The sequence below is a fragment of the Cyprinus carpio genome, chromosome B14 (genome assembly GCF_018340385.1).
Source record: "Cyprinus carpio isolate SPL01 chromosome B14, ASM1834038v1, whole genome shotgun sequence".
In the NCBI taxonomy this organism is placed as follows: domain Eukaryota; kingdom Metazoa; phylum Chordata; class Actinopteri; order Cypriniformes; family Cyprinidae; genus Cyprinus; species Cyprinus carpio.
Genome location: NC_056610.1, coordinates 23552559 through 23571014, shown reverse-complemented (window position 1 = coordinate 23571014; position 18456 = coordinate 23552559). Strand labels below are relative to the sequence as shown.

General features: G+C 34.3%; 1 protein-coding gene across 4 annotated transcripts in view; it reads left to right on the top strand.

Moving 5' to 3' along the window:
- The first annotated feature begins 3221 nt into the window (after positions 1-3221).
- The window catches only part of LOC109059988 (sodium bicarbonate transporter-like protein 11), a 30919-nt gene continuing 15684 nt past the window's right edge, over positions 3222-18456 (top strand). The window contains exons 1-6 of one of the 4 annotated variants that reach the window (XM_042738652.1): positions 3222-3303; positions 14552-14602; positions 15305-15421; positions 15998-16041; positions 16911-17130; positions 17290-17371. In XM_042738652.1, the coding sequence (XP_042594586.1) occupies positions 3270-3303; positions 14552-14602; positions 15305-15421; positions 15998-16041; positions 16911-17130; positions 17290-17371 (548 nt within the window). In that variant the 5' untranslated portion in view covers positions 3222-3269. Of the gene's footprint in view, positions 3304-9631; positions 9841-14551; positions 14603-15295; positions 15422-15997; positions 16042-16910; positions 17131-17289; positions 17372-18456 lie in introns of those variants that run through there. The other 3 variants (XM_042738653.1, XM_042738650.1, XM_042738651.1) reach the window with 3 other exon arrangements.

Here is an 18456-nt window from a genome sequence, read left to right as displayed (position 1 = left end):
CGTTATTTTTTGTTTTTCTTTGCTTACAAAAAAGTGTTCCCGTTGCTTCATATAACCCAGATTGCACGTCTGATAGTATGTGATACAAAATTCCTCTGTCCTCCATACCTTTTATGGACCTTGACACTGTTATTTACTTGGCAGTCTATGGGACAGTCACAGGCCTCCCGGTTTTTCATCCAAAATATCTTAAATTGTGTTCTGAAGACGAACAAAGCTTTTATGGGTTTGGAACGACATGGGGGTAAGTGATTTATGACAAAATTTTCATTTTGGGGTGGAGTATTCCTTTAAATAATTAATTCAGGCTTTTCAGCTAAGTTTAAAACCAAAGAATTCATGAAACAGGAAAAAGTTAAAAGGTAACATACAACATCAAATTCACTACTTTATGGTTACTGAGATAGAAGAATTGTGACGACATCCCAGAGTTTCACCTTTACCCTGTTGCAAATAAATAAAAAAGATAAAGAAGAGGCATGCAGGATATATAGTAGCCATAAAATACGCTGTATACACAACACGCTCTCACCCCTCATCATCACGAATTGACGCTTGGTCATTGCCCCCTGATATCGACATCCAAGGTCATAAGTTTTCATGGTCATAACCAGGTGTGTAGTGGTAAAATAAGAGGTGGGTAAACTGGTAATTCGGTGACTGCGCATTGCGTTATTGGATTTAAAAAGACTTTGAAAATGTTTTTGAATAGGCAGCGTTGGCCTCATGATAAATTCAATGATTGATTGTTGAAGAGTGTTAGTGAGTGCACTGCACACACTGTAAATGTAGGTGAAGCAGTGTGGTTTTGGAAGTTGCATTTTGGTGCATAAATTCTATCATGAGGTGGATAAACTGTTTCTGAAATTTGAGAGATGGGTGGGCTATAGCTACGTTTACCCACCACTACAACCATCATCATCGTCATAATGACAAATATCTTGACTGGATGTGTGGGCATTATCTTGTGTTAAAAAATATAACAGGTTTTAGCTACAGAAGACAGAACATTTTCATGCAGTGCATGCGGAAAACTGACCAATGACCAGGTTAGATTGAATTTAGCCTAAATCCCTCAACGTCAGATTTTGAAGTGGGAGTTCGATTCATTCCTCACAAATCAACACGGTGTAAGTAGGCCCTAGTCAGTGTATTTAATGACAGTTGAGATTAAAGCCTCGAAAATTTTATCTGACTGTAGGTTGGACATTTAGCTATTTGCTTTAGCCAATTATTTCTGTATTAATTAGCAAGCTTTTCAAGAATCCGAAGCATTATTTTTGAAAGTATAACCATCACATAGACCTATCAACACATAATTTAATTACGTTTGTTTGGAGGCACCTTAGCCCACAAGGTTGCTATTATCATGCTAAAATGATTGCACATGCGCAGAATGAATCGAGAAGGCGGACGTATTCGCCAGCGTCAAAAGTCAAAAGTTTTTTGTTGTATTTGTAGCTGCTGTTTTTTGTGCATTGCTCTAGTTACAAGGGATAGATAATTATCATGATAAATGAAATGTGCAGTATGCTAGACAGTAGATTAGCCTAGGTACATCTTGGGAATAGGGTAAGCTAACTTCAAATCCATCTAAACTATACATTTTCAGAAAGCCTATCTCGTCTAGATGTGATTAAACAAGCAGTGACACATGTCCCACCTTCCTCTAGTCTAAGTCAAGGACAGTTCTTGAAATGCATTTCCATTGTATTGAATGTTTTTGAAACATTGATTTATGGGGCTGTAACAGGTTGTGGGGATTTTAAGGCCTCTAGCTTGCGCTCTACAGTGTTTTCACCAAGTGCAGCAAAACTCTAAGGCTAGTGTGTTGAATAGTGTGTTAATGTTTAATACTGTTTTGTTTAATGTTAAGTATGTGTGATTTTAGGTGTACTTTTGGCAAAGGAGATTCATTGCTGTGTTTGTTAGAGTGGGGATATTTAAGGGTGTTTAAAATCACTTAAGACATTGAATTAGTCCAGCTAAAATATAGCCTACCTGCTGAGGAATTTCATCATTGGTATTCCGGTAAGTAGTTTTTTTTTTTATTTTTCAACTTCCAAGTCGTAGATTATTTAAAATCAATTGTTTGGATCTATCTTGGGGGGCAGAAGGTGAACGAACCGGAAAGAAAACTAAACAATTCTTAAAACTTTGTTAGTTGGTAATGGAACTGTTGTATAAAAGCAATATAACAAATATACCGTGCAAATCGTTTTATTATAAAGAGTGCAAATCGATTTTGACCCCCTGCATGCATCAATATCCGACGTTGAGGGTCTGACCTGTTGTATTTTTTATCGCAAGATAATGCTTACATCTAGCCAAGTTATTTGTCATTATGACCATGAAAACTGAAACCTTCCAGCACATGTGAGAGATTCGTTGGTTGACCCCCCCTGCGTCAGAATCAGAAGGTGATGGATTTACACTGAAGTGTATCGGACGGCCCTCTACGTTGAAAAGCAATGCAAAGGGGGTACCTTCTGCCTTGGATGTCGACGCCAGGGGGCAATGACCAAGCGTCGATACGTGACGATGAGGGATGAGACCCTGTTGGTATACAAACATGCAAACATCTTCTGCAGTGAATGGGTGACGTCAGAATGAGAGTCCCAACAGCTGATAAAAACATCACAATAATCCACAAGTCATCCACATCACAACACACAGTCCATCAGTTAATGTTTTCTGAAATGTTTGTAGCTTTAAAGCGTAAGATATAAGAAAAGTAAGTAAGAAAAATGGTTACTTTCCACTTAAATTCATGCTAATAATAACTCATACTAAATAGAATGTCAAGACTGCAAATATGAACAAGATTTCCTTTTACATTCAAAACCATAATGAGAAAAGACATTTTAACTGCAACATCGAATTGCACCTACTGTATATTAATAGTTGCATGTTTAGATCTTAAAGGATTATTATTGCACAGTTTAAATGCTGTGAAAAATTTAAAACGGAACATGACAAGTACAGTGTAATTTGTTTATTTACTTATTTATTTTTTACACAGGTATTTTACCTGATTTTTTCACAGTTCATTGCATTGAGTTTTAGGGTTAACGGAAATATCCATAAAATTAATGGATAATGTCCTGGCAGAAAATTACCAGTACATTTATCCTTACACTGCTCTGGCTTATATTTCTACACTTCTGTTAAAAGTTTAACAAATGTGGCAGTGTACATAGCTAAGTATTTAAGGTTGTCTGTTAACCTCCCCCTCACACGGATTCAGATCCTCTTCACACAGAGGTGAAATGGCAGAAGTCACAGTAAACAGCTGGACTGCAGGTAGGAGACACATGCAACCTAGTTTTTAAAAGTTCTGGGAGAGCTACTTACTATATATTCATGTTGTCATGGTACAGGCGCATAATATTACTTTCCCCCCAAATTTCCTCTTGAGTTGGGGACAAAGTGTAGTCTGTTCTACATATTGCAACACAGTAACAATGAGCAAACTGTGCTTATTCCAAAGCACAACAAAAAGTAAAAATAACATTTGTGATATATCCTGTGTTTTGTTTGTTAGCTTTATTTATTTATTTGGTGCAGTGGTAATGGTTGACTGCAGTGTATGTGCATAACTGTGCCTTTTCCAGACTCTGTCAAGTATTGATGGAAATTATTAATTATTTTCTCATCTTTGCTTGAGAATTGAATTTTACACATTTTCATTTGTCTTTACAAAGTGAGTCATAGTTTGTGGTATCTGTCTGACTCTAAACCCTAACAACTTGAATTTTTTTTAACATTTGCATAAAATCGTTCCTTCAAATAAACAGTGTCTTGCATGGAATGCATATGTTCTGAATGTTTCCTGAGGACTACGTGTTTTCATTAATGAAAACACTAGGGTTTAAAAAATGGCTGCTTTATAAGGAGAATCAGACTATTTTTCAACAGGTAGAATTCAGTGCATGGGACTTCAAATCATAGTAAGTAATTAAGTGATTTTTATTTCTATAGAACCCTACAGAGCAAACATCAAAGAGTCATTTACATAAAAAAACAGAGTAGTATAGAAAAGAGCCTAGTCTAGTAGGGATGCAAGTACATGTCCCTACCAATATCCAGTGACTACTGAAATGTCCCTAGCAATCATTTTGGTCAAACAATTTAACATATGTCCATGCATCTACTGTTGTTGTAATTTCTGCCACATCTGAAATACTGTAGGTCGCACCATTGATATTACCTGAGAATTTAACATGAGGAGCCGAAGTGTTTAAAACATACGTTCACAGTTCAGTTGAGTAATAACATTTAACCTCTTTAACTTTGTTGTTAAGCTGTTTTGTGTTCAACTGCTTCTCCCATTCGCTCTTTTTACACTGACTATCACTCTATATAGATTAATACAATCAGATACAACAATAATTTCTCAAATATTTATTATAATATATACTGATAAATGTAACATTGACATCAATGGTATGAGAAGACTGGATGCTTTCAGTTGGACTATTGAACTGTTCAATGTGTCTAACATTGATTCACTAACAAAAACAGATCAAAAGAGTCATTCATTTTCAAATTTCGACATCACTTGTAATGATTTTAAAAAGCACAGTTCACCAGCCATGAAGGCTGGTATCTTTCCATTTAAGAGAATATTTGGTTGCTTCCCAATTTGACAGCTTCATTCATTCATTCATTCATTTACTTTTTCTTTCTTTCATTATCCTTTGCATTGCCACTCACCCATAATCCTTTGCAGGCATTCCAATTTACTAAACAGAATCAGCAAAAAATGATTCTGTATGGAGCTCGTCCAATTTTATTATGTGATGCAATACAAAAAAAAAAAAAAAAAAAAAAAAGGATCCTGGAGATGAATGCATTATGTTTTGCTCTGATTTGTTGTAAATGAATCACTTAATGCTAAACTGTCCATTATGTAAAACACTAAAAGTTTCATGAGCACTGTTAATGATACACAAAAGGAGTTATTAAACATAGTTATATAAATATTTAGAATTAATATTAACAGTATTCACGTGGAGTGGTTGCAGGCAGCCTCAGAAGGACTAGGAAAGCAAGGATGCAGCCTTCAAAATACTGTGAGAAGCACTCTTTGCTCAGGATTACTGGAAACATCCAGACAGGTTTGTTGGAGCAGGTTAGAAGTAAAAAAAAGTGGCCCTTCAGGAGCCGGACTGGACAATGAACAGCTTAAACAGAGTCTGTGTAAAAAGTGCAGATCTCGAATGGTAATAATTGTCCTTCATGTCTGATGCAGCAGAGTGTCTCTGTATAGCCAATTCATGTGTTTTATTTTTCTTTTCTAAACTCTAAATTTAAGAAGCGTTTGAGTGCCCAAAAGAGTCTATTCTGGCTCTCAGGCCAGCATTGGTCTTCAGTCCCGGCGACTCACAGCACTGCACATTTGTATGTTAATCTCTGCTAATGAGCTGATGATCTGATCTGTGTTAGGAAGAGATAGAAAATGTGCAGTGCTGGGGGTACAGAGGGGAGAAAACCACTGCTGTACATTAAAATCAGTCTGGATTAATAAATTACTTCGAGGTCCTTTGGCTCTACATCAGTAGAGGGCACTGTTGACATTCACTAAAACAGACAGAAACTCTAGAATCACAGAGGAGTCTTCAACTTCTGGCTGATGTCTCAGAAGTTATTCTTCATATATTTTTGAACCTTTACAGACACAGACTTTGAAAACCTTTTTTTAAATAATGTTAAATTATACGATGAAATATGGCACATCTGATGTGTGAATCATGACATTAAAGGCTATTTACAATAGGCTAAATGCAAATAGTGACAGATTCTATTTACACTAAATGCAAACACTGGCAGGTAGCCTATACTATTTGACCCCAGGTTAATGTTATACATTATAAAAACAGCATGCAATAATAGCATAATCAGTGAGCACTTTATTTCCACTTTTATGATATTTTCTTCATTTTCATTTTCATATTTGAGATGCCACCCTTTGTTTGCCTGTCTGTAGTGACATATTGATGACACAGATTGAATAAAAATATTTAATGTTCCAACAATTAATTTTGAATGTAATAATGCAAATTATCCAAATACTTGGGCCTAGTGTTGCACTAGAACACTAGCACTTTTTAGGAACTCTCCCTTTTCATTTTACCTAATGCAGTTAATATTACTAATCAGATTTCTTATTTCTCAAGTCCAGTGCTGGTCAGAAGACCTGATTTAGCTATTTATTTTGCAATGTCTTGTTACTTGGCATGAGATTTAGTTGGGAAGCGTGAAAGATTGTGATGCAGTGTCTAAAAGTGTGTGTCATCCCAAATGCATAAGAGCTGGTAGTGAATGGGTGCCGTCAAAAACAATTGTCCAAACAGCTGATAGTAACATCACAATAATCCACAGCACTCCAGTCCATCAGTTAACATCTTGTGAGGGGAAAAGATGCGTGTTTGTAAGAAACAAATCCATCAAGACTTTTTAAATTTAAACCCTTTCTTCTGGCTACAATAATCCATAATAATGCTTCCTCCGATGAAAAAGTTTTGTTTATTTGTTTTTTGGTGTTTTTTTATTTTTTTACTTTTATTGATTTGTTGAGATTTCTCTCCCGATTCAGACAAAACCTGATTATGGACTGGATTATGGTATAGTTGTGTATTTTAGTAATTACCAACACCTTAATGATGGGTTTGTTTCCTACAAACACACAACTCTTGTCTTCTCCAGATGTTAACTGGTGGACTGGAGTGCTGTGGATAACTTGTGGGTTATTATGATGTTTTTAACAGCTGTTTGGACTCTCATTCTGACGGCACCCATTCACTGCAGAGCATTCATTGCTGAGTGTAATGCTACATTTCTCAGAAAAATTTCAGCAAATTTTTAATTTTTTGTTGAACTATGCTTTTTGCACAATACATCATTTGAGTTGTGATTAAATGCCACTATGGTGAAAATAACCTTAAGAAAAAACTTTCCAGCATGCACGTATATATACATTGTTAGTGAACAAATGGAATATTCTAGAGAACAAAGAGTTTATTTTCTATGGAAATGATCCGGTATGTATGCATGCAACCCTGTTATTTAACAAAACACTTGCAGTATGACTTGAAGTAATGTGATAATTGTTGGTTGAGGTGGTGTTTGAGTCATGTAATTAATTATGAATCCTGTCACAATGCTGCTGTGTGTCTCCCCCTAGCAGCAGCCAGAGGCGTAACGAACTGCGACGCTTCAGGAGGCGCTAACACTGCACACCTGAGACCTGTGCATTTAACATGCCCACCAACAACTTTTACTGCCACGCGGCATGTTTTTCTGGCATAATTTTAGTGGCATTCAATCTGCTTAGGACTCACTAACATTTAAGAGAGCACCGGAGGTGTTTTGTGAAAGCACCTCTTTGATGTAAGTTTAGACGAGAAAATAAAGGTTTACAAGGCATCTTACCTCTACAAAAATAATTAGCAGGTATGCCATGAATGATTACATTATTCTAAAGGAATTTAATGGAAAGCACCCATGAAGAAATGAAAGAGGGAGGGGTGAACATCACGGATTGATTTATTTATTTGTGTAAGCTGTGAAAGAATAAAATGAAGCGCTGAATACACTGTCATTATATATATATATATATATATATATATATATATATATATATATTTATATATATATATATATATATATATATATATACTCTTAAATTCAGTGTATTCTGATTCAGTAAACTTTCTGTGCTTTACTCAAAATATAACATGAAAAAAGTTGATGGCAAGTCAAAACAAAATTAATTTCTGATTTTGTCAGATCTTTAAGTATTTGTTACTCCAAATGTGCAGTTCCCACTCTGCAGTAATTATTGCTCACTGTGAATATTATTTAAGAGGATATTCTTCAGGTATTCAAGAGGTGCTTTGTGTAAATTTACCAAATTGAGCAGATTAGAGTTATTACTGATGTGATGCCAGGTTAATTTCTCAATGGACTGGTAGCATGATCTCGACTGCGAATTTTAATTATCCTTCCACCTTGCCACCACTTATCCTGCATTAATTCAAATTCATATCAGCGCTCACATTTAAGACTACTTGGTGGAAAGAAATTGTTTAATTCATGAAAGTTAGTTAATAGTCAGATGTTTCAAGTATTCTCCAGGCAGACCATGTGCAGAGCTCAATTTGGACTAAATATCTTATTCTGTGTAAACCTTTCTGGAAATTGTGTTGACAAACAATATAATACGATAGATAGATCGATAGATAGATAGATAGATAGATAGATAGATAGATAGATAGATAGATAGATAGATAGATAGATAGATAGATAGATAGAAGCACAAAACCAGTTTTTAAACATTTATGTCCCTTGTGTCCCTTAAGCCAACAATACATTGTATGGGTCAAAATTATAGATTTTTCTTTTATGCCAAAAATCATTAAGATATTAAGTAAAGATCATGTTCCATGAAGATATTTTGTAAATTTCATCAAAACTTAATTTTTGATTAGTAATATGCATTACTAATGACTTAATTTGGACAACTTTGCGATTTTATCAATAATTTATTTATTTTTTTGCACCCTCAGATTCCAGATTTTCAAATAGTTGTATCTCAGCTAAATATTGTCCTCCTAACGAACCATACATCAATGGAAAGATTATTTATTCAGCTTTCAGATGCTGTATAAATCTCAATTTAAAAATAAATAAACTAAAAAAATAAAAAAATAAAAAACCCTTATGACTGGTTTTGTGGTCCATGGTCACACATGTTGATTTATTATCAATGTTGAAAACAATTTTTGTTGCTTAATATTTTTTTGGTGTGATACTTTTTCAGGATTCTTTGATGAATAAAAAGTAAAAAAAAAAAAAACAGCATTTATTTAAGATTTATTTTCTTTTGTATAGAATTCAATTTTAGGTCAGTACCTTTTCTTTTCTTTTCTTTTCTTTTCTTTTTTTTGAAAGAGATTAATTATTTTATTTAGCAAGATTGTTGAATGTAATATCAGTAATATTAATAATAAAAAAAGACATTGCTGAAAAAAGATACAGTATTTTGATTATATGATGTTCTTTTTTATTTTTTATTTTTATAATAATAATGGAAATGTTTATAAGGTTAAGAATTTTTAATTTTTATTAATTGTTTAATTATTATACTGATTTCTGAAGTTCATGTGACACTAAAGACTGCAGTAATGATCCTGAAAATTCAGCTTTGATCACAGGAATACATTTTGTTTGAATGTATATTAAAAGAGAAAACTGTTGTTTTAAATTGCAATAACATTTCACTATATATATATATATATACATATATTTGATCAAATAAATGCAGCCTTGAAGCTGAGGCTTATTTAAACATATATATGTGTGTTTTTGTGTTATACAGTGTATATATATATATATATATATATATATATATATATATATATATATATATATATTTTTTTTTTTTTTTTAACATTTTTGTGTTAATGATAAACACAACCCAACCAATTCATTCTCCTCTATTACTCTCTGCATATCCCTGACATTTTTTATTTTATTTCACCATTGCAGTAAAGTTCTTCATTGTTTGTTAGGAATGGCTTTAATCAGAACCAATATCTTACTGTGTGAGCTGTGTTGGGTTTCAGTCTTGTCTAGTCACTGATAGGCACTGGGACCCAGAGGCAGAGCAAACCCGCCCTGTTTCACGTGCACTGAACTCACTGTAGACTCAAGTGCTGGCTGAGGTTAAAGGTAGAGCTGTGAGCACACACACAGTAAACTTTGTGATGGGTTGATCAGCTACACTTCTGAGGGAAATGATGGAAAGCAAAGAAGTGCTTCATTTTGTTCCGACCGGTAAGTTGAGCTGTGTTTTGTTAACTCTGGAAACTTACAGACTTGATTGGATGCTGGGATAGTCATGCTCAGCCGGGATGGAGAGCTGTAAGTGGACAGAGTTGTGCACACTTATGTCTAGTTTGTCTCCTCATAGGTCATTTGTAAAATCATTTGTTCTGTCTGAATTTGCTCAGGCTGGAAAATTACCAGGCAAGAGAAATGCTTCTCTTTTTATAAATCCGTTTTGAAGGATTGTGAATTATCATTGATTCCTGTTATGTGAGAATCAACACTGCATATGGTACAGTGATAATACACATTTAGAAAAATAAACAATAAAATAAGAAAAGTCAACCGTTACAGACAGTACCACAACACTTGGAAATTTTGAGTAATACTGAGATGGGAATTTTCTCTCTCTCTCTCTCTCTCTCTCTCTAAGAGGATTATTTTCTAAGATCTTTAAGAACTCTAAGATGTTTTTAGCCAATACTCATGTTACTTATAATATTCAGTTCATTGCATTGCAAAATTGGATGTACACTGGTGTAAGAATGAGTCAGGCACAAATAAAATAAAATTGCACATTTTTTTTCAGATGCAAAGCAAATCTCATGATCTGTATATGCTAGACAAACATGACTGCATTGAATATGCATTTAATCATTTATTATATATAATTATTATTATAAAAAGAAAAGCTCATCCATATATTATTTAGTATATTCAGTCTGTCCGTCCTTCAGGAACAGCCCAACTATTTTGGGGTCAGTTCCAATTTACTGTAGTTCCTGTGAAAGGTACAGACCTTTTCATGGAACTATTATTTCTGTCAACAGCACAGGACAGCACAGTCAGCAACAGGAAGTCAGCGAGCCTGCGAACAGGAAGTCTAGCGAGGCAAGCGGCAGAGAAAGATCACAACAAGGGAGAGGGGATGTGTTTGGCATAGTCAGCAAAATATGTTTACATGCTTTACATGATGGCAATGAGAACATTATCAGATTTAAAGATGCTGTGGTGTTTGATTAGCTGAGTGCTGTTACAAGTGTGCTGCTGATAACAACACTGGGACTCCTCACTGTTTTTATCATCTCACTGAGTTTGCTCGTTCCAGACAGACTCACACAGTCTGTGCAATAATATTGTTAATTTTTTAGTAACTCTTTCTGCAAGTTAATAACTGATACACCAAATAATGGAATATATTTTCATTCCCTTTGTGCTTTTTTTTTAAAACAATATGGCACACAATAATCCCATTCAAGTCTATGTGATGAACGAGTTAACTTAAAAGTAACCTAAAAGTAATCAAAAAAGTAGTCAGACTACATTATCTAATATTTATATATAAACCAGATTATGTTACTAACTGTGTCATGCGAATCGTAATTAGTAAGGGACTACTATTTGTACGTAATCTGTAAGTAAAAGTGATGATAGAGACATTTATAATGTTACAAAAGATTTCTATTTCAGATAAATGCTGTTCTTCTGAACTTCCTGTTCATCAAAGAAACCTGAAACAAATACTACTTAGCTGTTTTCAACATAATAATAATAATAATAATAATAATAATACATTTATTTTTTGAGCAGCAAAGCAGAATATTAGAATGATTTCTGAAGGATCATGTGGCTGGAGAAATGATGCAAAAAATTCATCTTTGAAATCGCAGGAATAATTTACATTTTAAAATATATTTCAATAGAGAACAGTTATTTTAAATAGTAAAATATTTCACAATTTTACTGTTTTTGCTGTACTTTGGATCAAATTAATGCAGGCCTGGTGAGCTGAAGAGACTTCTTTAAAAAGAACAGAGCATTACAAAGTGGATGAATAACGTGATTCATTGTTTGTATTTATTTCTGTCTTTTTGGCAAGGTTTGTACAGCACAGTGGTCAACTACTGTTGTTTTTATTTTGCTTTATAAATAAATTCTGATTTGATTTGAGCTAGCAGTACTTGATCCACTCACAAACAGTCTTTCAGACACTTCTCTGAATTTCCTTACTTATTTTCCATATTTGCTTGTTCAATCTTTGCATATCAAATGCAATTTCACACTTGCGAGAGTGATTAGCTGTGATTAGCCTCGTGCCTACGGCCTAATACGGTCATAACAGACTCTTTCTCTTGTGATATTGCGTTATTATTTTCTTTGGCTGCTTGCTGCAGATGCTGTCTCTAGAGCTTAAGCTGTGTTGAACACAGAACATCGCTTTAAGGCATCTATTAAGACATAATACAGAGACCGTGTGGTCACACACAGTGTGGATGTCCAGCCATTACAGGACTCCAGTGATCCCCGGTTTTGCAGAAGACCTAATAATTTATTTATTATTTAGCAAGCGTTCCTGTGCAACACATTATAATTTGTCACAAAGATATAACCATTTGTCCAAGCCTGCAGGGTTGCGATCTGCCCTGAGGTTCAAAGCGTCTAATGTGAGGACTGTGAGAACAAAGCAAGTTGTCTGTTAAATTAAAAATGGCAGGGTTGATGGTGAAGCTGCGGTCATTTGGAGATGGAAACACCATGTGCTAAGAATATCCTCCAGCCCGTGATACGACCTCTTTATCCCATCCACCCTGAAGAAAATATGTGGCCGTAAGCCTTCCATGCATGACGCTGTGAGGGCTGGTGTAAATTGGATGAGTTTCAAAGATTTTCCATGAAATCCCAGTCTCTTTGAGGGCCTAGAGTAAGTGTTAGAGTGAAAGTCACAATCCTGAATTTATAATAGTGACTCATGACTGCTCTGCACACTATTGCCTCTCTTCAGTGCCATAATAAAGCTCACCGCAACTGTTCATTTATTATTCATGTACTTACAGCAGAAGTAGTTGCATGGAATTTCCTCCTCACATTTTCATTACTGTAAAGCATACAGGTGCCTTTTTGTTTATTTTATTGTTTGTTTGTTTGTTTTAATTCCTTCAAAGGTGATTTAGATTATAATTACTATAATACAATAAATCAATTGTTGTAATACAGTAGTAAATAATAAGTAAATGCAAAGAAAACACACACACACACACACACACACACACACACACACACACACACACACACACACACATACACACACACACACACACACACATATTATATATATAATATGTACAAACTATTTGTATTGTTTTTGAAAGAAGTTTCTTCTGCTCATCAAGCCTGCATTTATTTGATCAAAAATACAGAAAAAACAGTAATATTGTGAAATATTATTACAACTTAAAAAAATAGTTTTCTATTTGAATATACTTTAAAACAATAATTTATTCCTGTGATGCAAAGCTGAATTTTCAGCATCATTACTCCAGCCTTCAGTGTCACATGTAACATCCAGTCTATCACATGATCATTTAGAAATCATTCTAATATTCTGATTTATTATGAGTGTTGGAAACAGTTCTGCTGTCTAATATATTTGATGAATAAAAGGTTAAAAAAGAATTGCATTTATTGAAAAAAAAAAATTTCTAATAATATATATTCTAATAATATATTTTCTTTACTATCACTTTTTATCAATTTAACACATCCTTGCTGAATAAAATTACTGATTTTTTTTTAAAAAAAAAATAAAAATTACTGACCCCAAATTACTGACCAGTAGTGTATATTGTTATTTAAAAATTTATAATTTTAAAAACATAGCTTCATTTTTTTTTTTTACTTTTTATTCATCAAAGTATCCTAAAAAAGTATCACATGTTCTGAAAAAATATTAAGCAGCAGAACTGTTTCCAACTTTGATAATGAATCATCATATTAGAATGATTTCTAAAGGATCATGTGATAATGATCCTAAAAATTCAGCTTTGCATCACAGAAATAAATGATAATTTAAAGTTTAATACATTTAAAAACAATTATTTTAAATTGTAATAATATTTCAAAATATTACATTTTTTTCTGTATTTTTGATCAAATAAATTCAGGCTTGATGAGCAGAAGAAACTTCTTTCAAAAACATTAAAAATAGTAATGTTTCCAAACTTTTGACCTGTACTGTATATGTTTTTTTGTTTCCAAACTTTTGACCTTTATTTTTAAAAATATAAATAATAGTAATGTTTCAGAGGTTTTGGTATTTTGTGGTGGTATATATATATATTATATATATATATTTATATTATATTTTTATATGTTTATTTATATATTATTTATTGTTTTTTAATAAAGTATTCCAGTGTTAATTATAAATGATTCATCCATGTCCATCGTTATTATTTTTTATTATTATTTTGTATCCATGAGATTTTTCATCAGCAACATCCAGCAACCTGTCACTCATGAGATCTTCACAATTAGCAATTAGTAATTAGCAAACAACAATGATCCAATAAACTCTGACAAAATCAAGTCATGTCTTCCTCTTTTTTTCTTCCCCCCTCTTTCGAGAAGCCGTTTCCTTTGTACATATGCTATAATAGGCAAGAAAAGACCATCATAATTTCTGTTTCATGCCAACTTTAAAAATGTTTCTTTAATTTTAGGGTTATATAACCTGGAAAAAATCTCTTTGTCTTTTTTTGAGATCCGCCCATCAGTAGTACCAGCCAAGTACTTTTTCCTCCTTTATTTTAAATTTGATGTTGTTGTAATTCCTCTTCTGACTACTGAAATTAATTTCACATTTACACACCTTAAAATATATGTAGAAATGCATGTGCTTGACAATGTTTAGTTGATCAATTGAGACCTGTTTCTTCCACAGACGCTTCATCACCTGGGCAGACAACAAATGGCCACCCGTTCCAAAGGATGGGTGAGAACCAAACATGATTTAAATAAGGTTTACCATGCCAAGTTCAGTTAGCGAGCTCTCTGTTAACTGGCAGACAAACAAAACAGGTTTACGAAAGCGGAGGGTGAGATCCGACGTGTGAAATACTGTAAAAGGAAACGTCTTGATCATACGATGGTGAATTGATTAAATATAACCGGCTCAAATTCACCGTAACGCACAGTAAATAGCATCAGACGGCGAGTAAACAGACTTCACAGTGCATCACCCCAACAGCTGCAACCTCAGTTTATTCCTCATGTAGTTTAGCTCATGTCATGATTATACTCTTCCATGCAAAGAAAGAATTTATTGGGACGGCTTTGGTTATATTGCTCCGTGTGCCTGGTTTTGTGCAGGTTTTTCTTTTATGAGGCCATGGGTGCATTGTGTAGCTTTAACAGATGGTGCATATATTTTTGTGAGGGGGATGCATCTGCAGTCATGCCATAAATAGCGTTAAATAAATACTTCTACGCTCGGGATGAAAACGAGCATGATTCATTGAATAGGAAGTGAACACCTCTCAGCCTCTATATACAAATGCACGGTGCTATATTTCATCTACCAGCTGCAAAAGGTCACGTCAGACCCAGTTAGGCAGGGAAATGAGATTATAATAATCATCTTAAAGCCAAGAAAGGCCTACTTAAGGAGCTCTATTGTGACATGTTGATATCTCAGAGCTGGGAGACGCAGAAACAGAGGACAGCGGAGAAGAGAGCCGGAGGAAACAAGACACGCTCGCCGTCCCGACAGACAGAAGTCACTACGAGACGAACGTTCAGCCGAGCATCTCAGGTCAGAGATTGTGATGCATCTGAGCGCTGCTTTGGATCTGTGTGTGTGTGTGTGTGTGTGTGTGTGTGTGTGTGTGTGTGTGTGGGTGGGTGGGTGTCTCAGATGAGATTCTCTTTGAGAGTACTTTAAAAATCTAAAAAAAAAAAAATCATTGTGATTGTTGCCCGAGGTAAAGACGGATCCCGGCAGTCTCATCCGTCTGCAGCAGAAATTCTCTGTGTTCACTTTCAGGCCTTAAAAACAATCAGTATTGTTTTCATATTTGGGCTGATGTGTTTACGGCACTGGGGAAGCAGGCTGTGCCAGGGCTTATTCTTAAGTGACTGCGGTGTCAGGGTTCAGGGACCACAATGCACTTCTGACGTGTCTGCGCTGCAGACTTGGAGACTCTTTGACTATTTATAACCAGTGAGACATAATACAAAGAGTTCAGGGCTCCGAGATAATGAAGGAAAACACATCTTCTGGGAGGCCTGGCTCAGTGGTCTGTCCTTCAAACTCATGCATCCATGTAACAGCACAAGGGTTTTAACAATTTATCACCCCCCCCCCTCCCTCTTCTCCTCCTATGAATAGACGCTGATGCTTCAGGATTTGGCCTTCTGCATACATCAAGAAGAGTAAGGCTTTCTTACTGAGGCTCTTTCATCATTTACATCCGTTGTTTAATTGATGTATTTATGGCTGGGCTTCCTCAGTCGTGCATTTCTCTCATTTTTATGGTCTAAAGTTATGAGATGGAATTCAAAACATTAAAAATGTACACTTTTAATTCTGATTTCTTATTGTTTTTGAAAGAAGTCTTATATGCTGATCAAGGATATGTGCAATAATACAACAAAAACGTTAATAATGTGGAATAAAATTACAATAATTTTGAAAAAATAACTTTTCTATTTAAATTTTTTACTTTATCTATCTATGTTTTTACTGTATTTTTGATCAAATAAACACAGCAGAAGAGCCTTCTTTTAAAAAATCATTAAAAATCCTACTAATTCCAAGCTTCTGATTTGTAGTATAAAAAAGTGTAGTAGTGTAGTATAAAAAAAAAAACTTTTTTATTAAAAATATTATGTTACTGAAAATAAAATTATCATTAATAATTCCAGTTATTTGAAATGATCTTAGTATTTTAAATCAATTATATTAATTAATATAATATTACAATGGTGTATTGCACATGTTTATATCTTTGCATATTCAATATGCAAGCAACAAATAATAATGTTTCAAAAAATGTATTCACTGATTCAGAATCACTCAGTGGTCCAGTAAAATAAATATCTAGTAATGTTACAAACAAACACAGATGTTTCTGCTAGCAATGCCAGCGGGTTCGCTTTGAATAAAATGATGTGTAAATGTAATGCAAATGCTTTGAGAATTGGTTTAAATGCTTTATTAAAAAGAACCAGATTCAAAGAATCATTGATAAGCAGGCTTTGTTGCCAAGCGACCTCTTCAGAGCTCTTCTTTCCTGCTGCAGTATGTGAAGTTGGTGAATTTCCAGGAGGAGGTGAGAGCTCACCGGGATCTGGATGGGTTCTTGGCGCAGGCCAGCATCCTGCTGGACGAGAGGGCGTCCTCCCTGGATGAAGTGCTGCGCAGAATGCTGGAGCATGTGACGACGGACGGCCAGGGCAGCTGCAATGCTGCGGAGGTCATGCGCGCTCTGTTCACAGACGCCGGAGGACAGGAGGCCAACGGTGAGCAGCGGGCCGTCTGCCCCAAAGGCCACAGGTCATCTAGTCTAGCAGTCCAGAAATCCAGGGCGAACCCTGTGAGGATGAGCTTAATGGAAGACCCACTGTCTTTAAATAAAACAGGGAATGTGTTTGACTGTATTCTCTCTCTGTCTGTTGAAGTTCACTTGTTGACCGAGACCATTCAGGGAGTGACCGCGACAGCCACTGGAGTACGCTACCAGCAGTCCTGGCTCTGTGTGCTGTATGTAGACCTTAAACATCAGTAGTTAAGCACTTAAAAATACATACATACTGTATATATCTAGTCCACCTGCATGTTTTTTTCCAGTTAGAGCATACTGTAAATATCTAATATCTCTTTCTGAACAGAGACGCTGTTACATTTTAAGCCTATAATATACAGTACATGCATATAGTGCAATCTTAAAGCATTTACGTACTTTTATGTATCTTTATGTTGCTACCATTAAAATAATAATTACACTTTGTGCATATACCGTACATTTACATAAAGCAATTAATTTAACTGATGGCCAAATTTTTTTTTTTTTTTTTATGCTCACCAAGGCTGGGTTTATTAGATACAGTAAAATACAGTAAAAATGGTAATATTGTGAATTATTGAACAAATTTAAAATAACTGATTCTGTTTGAATATATTTTAAAATGTAATTTATACCCGTAATGGCGAATGTGAATTTGCAGCATTATTACTCTAGTCAAGAAACATTTCTTATTTTTATCAATATTGAAAACAGTTTTTGCTACTTAATATATTTATGATGCATTACCATTAACAAGGTTATGATAAGTGCAAAATAAATAAAAAAAAATAAATAAATAGATATTCATATTTTTATTCAGCAAGGATGCCATTAAATCAATCAAAAGTGACAGAAAAAAAGACATTTATAATGTAAAAAAAAAAAAAGCTATTTCAAATAAATGCTGTTCAATAAACTTTCTATTCATTAAAGCATCCAAAGCTTTTTCAGTTTTCAACATTGATAATAATCAGAAATGTTTCTTGAGCATCCAATCCGCATATTATACTGATTTCTGAAGATCATGTGACACTGAAGACTGGAGTAATGATGCTCAAAAAAATTCAGCTTTGATCACAGAAATAAATTACATTTTACAATATATTCACATAGAAAACATTTATTTTAAATTGTGATAATATTTCACATTGTTTCTGTTTTTATATTCTTGATCAAATAAATGCATCCTTGGTGAGAATTTGTTTAAAAAAACAAACATTTACAAATCTTTTTCCAAACATTCTGCTGCCAGTTTATATTATGTACCCTATTTATGTTAGGA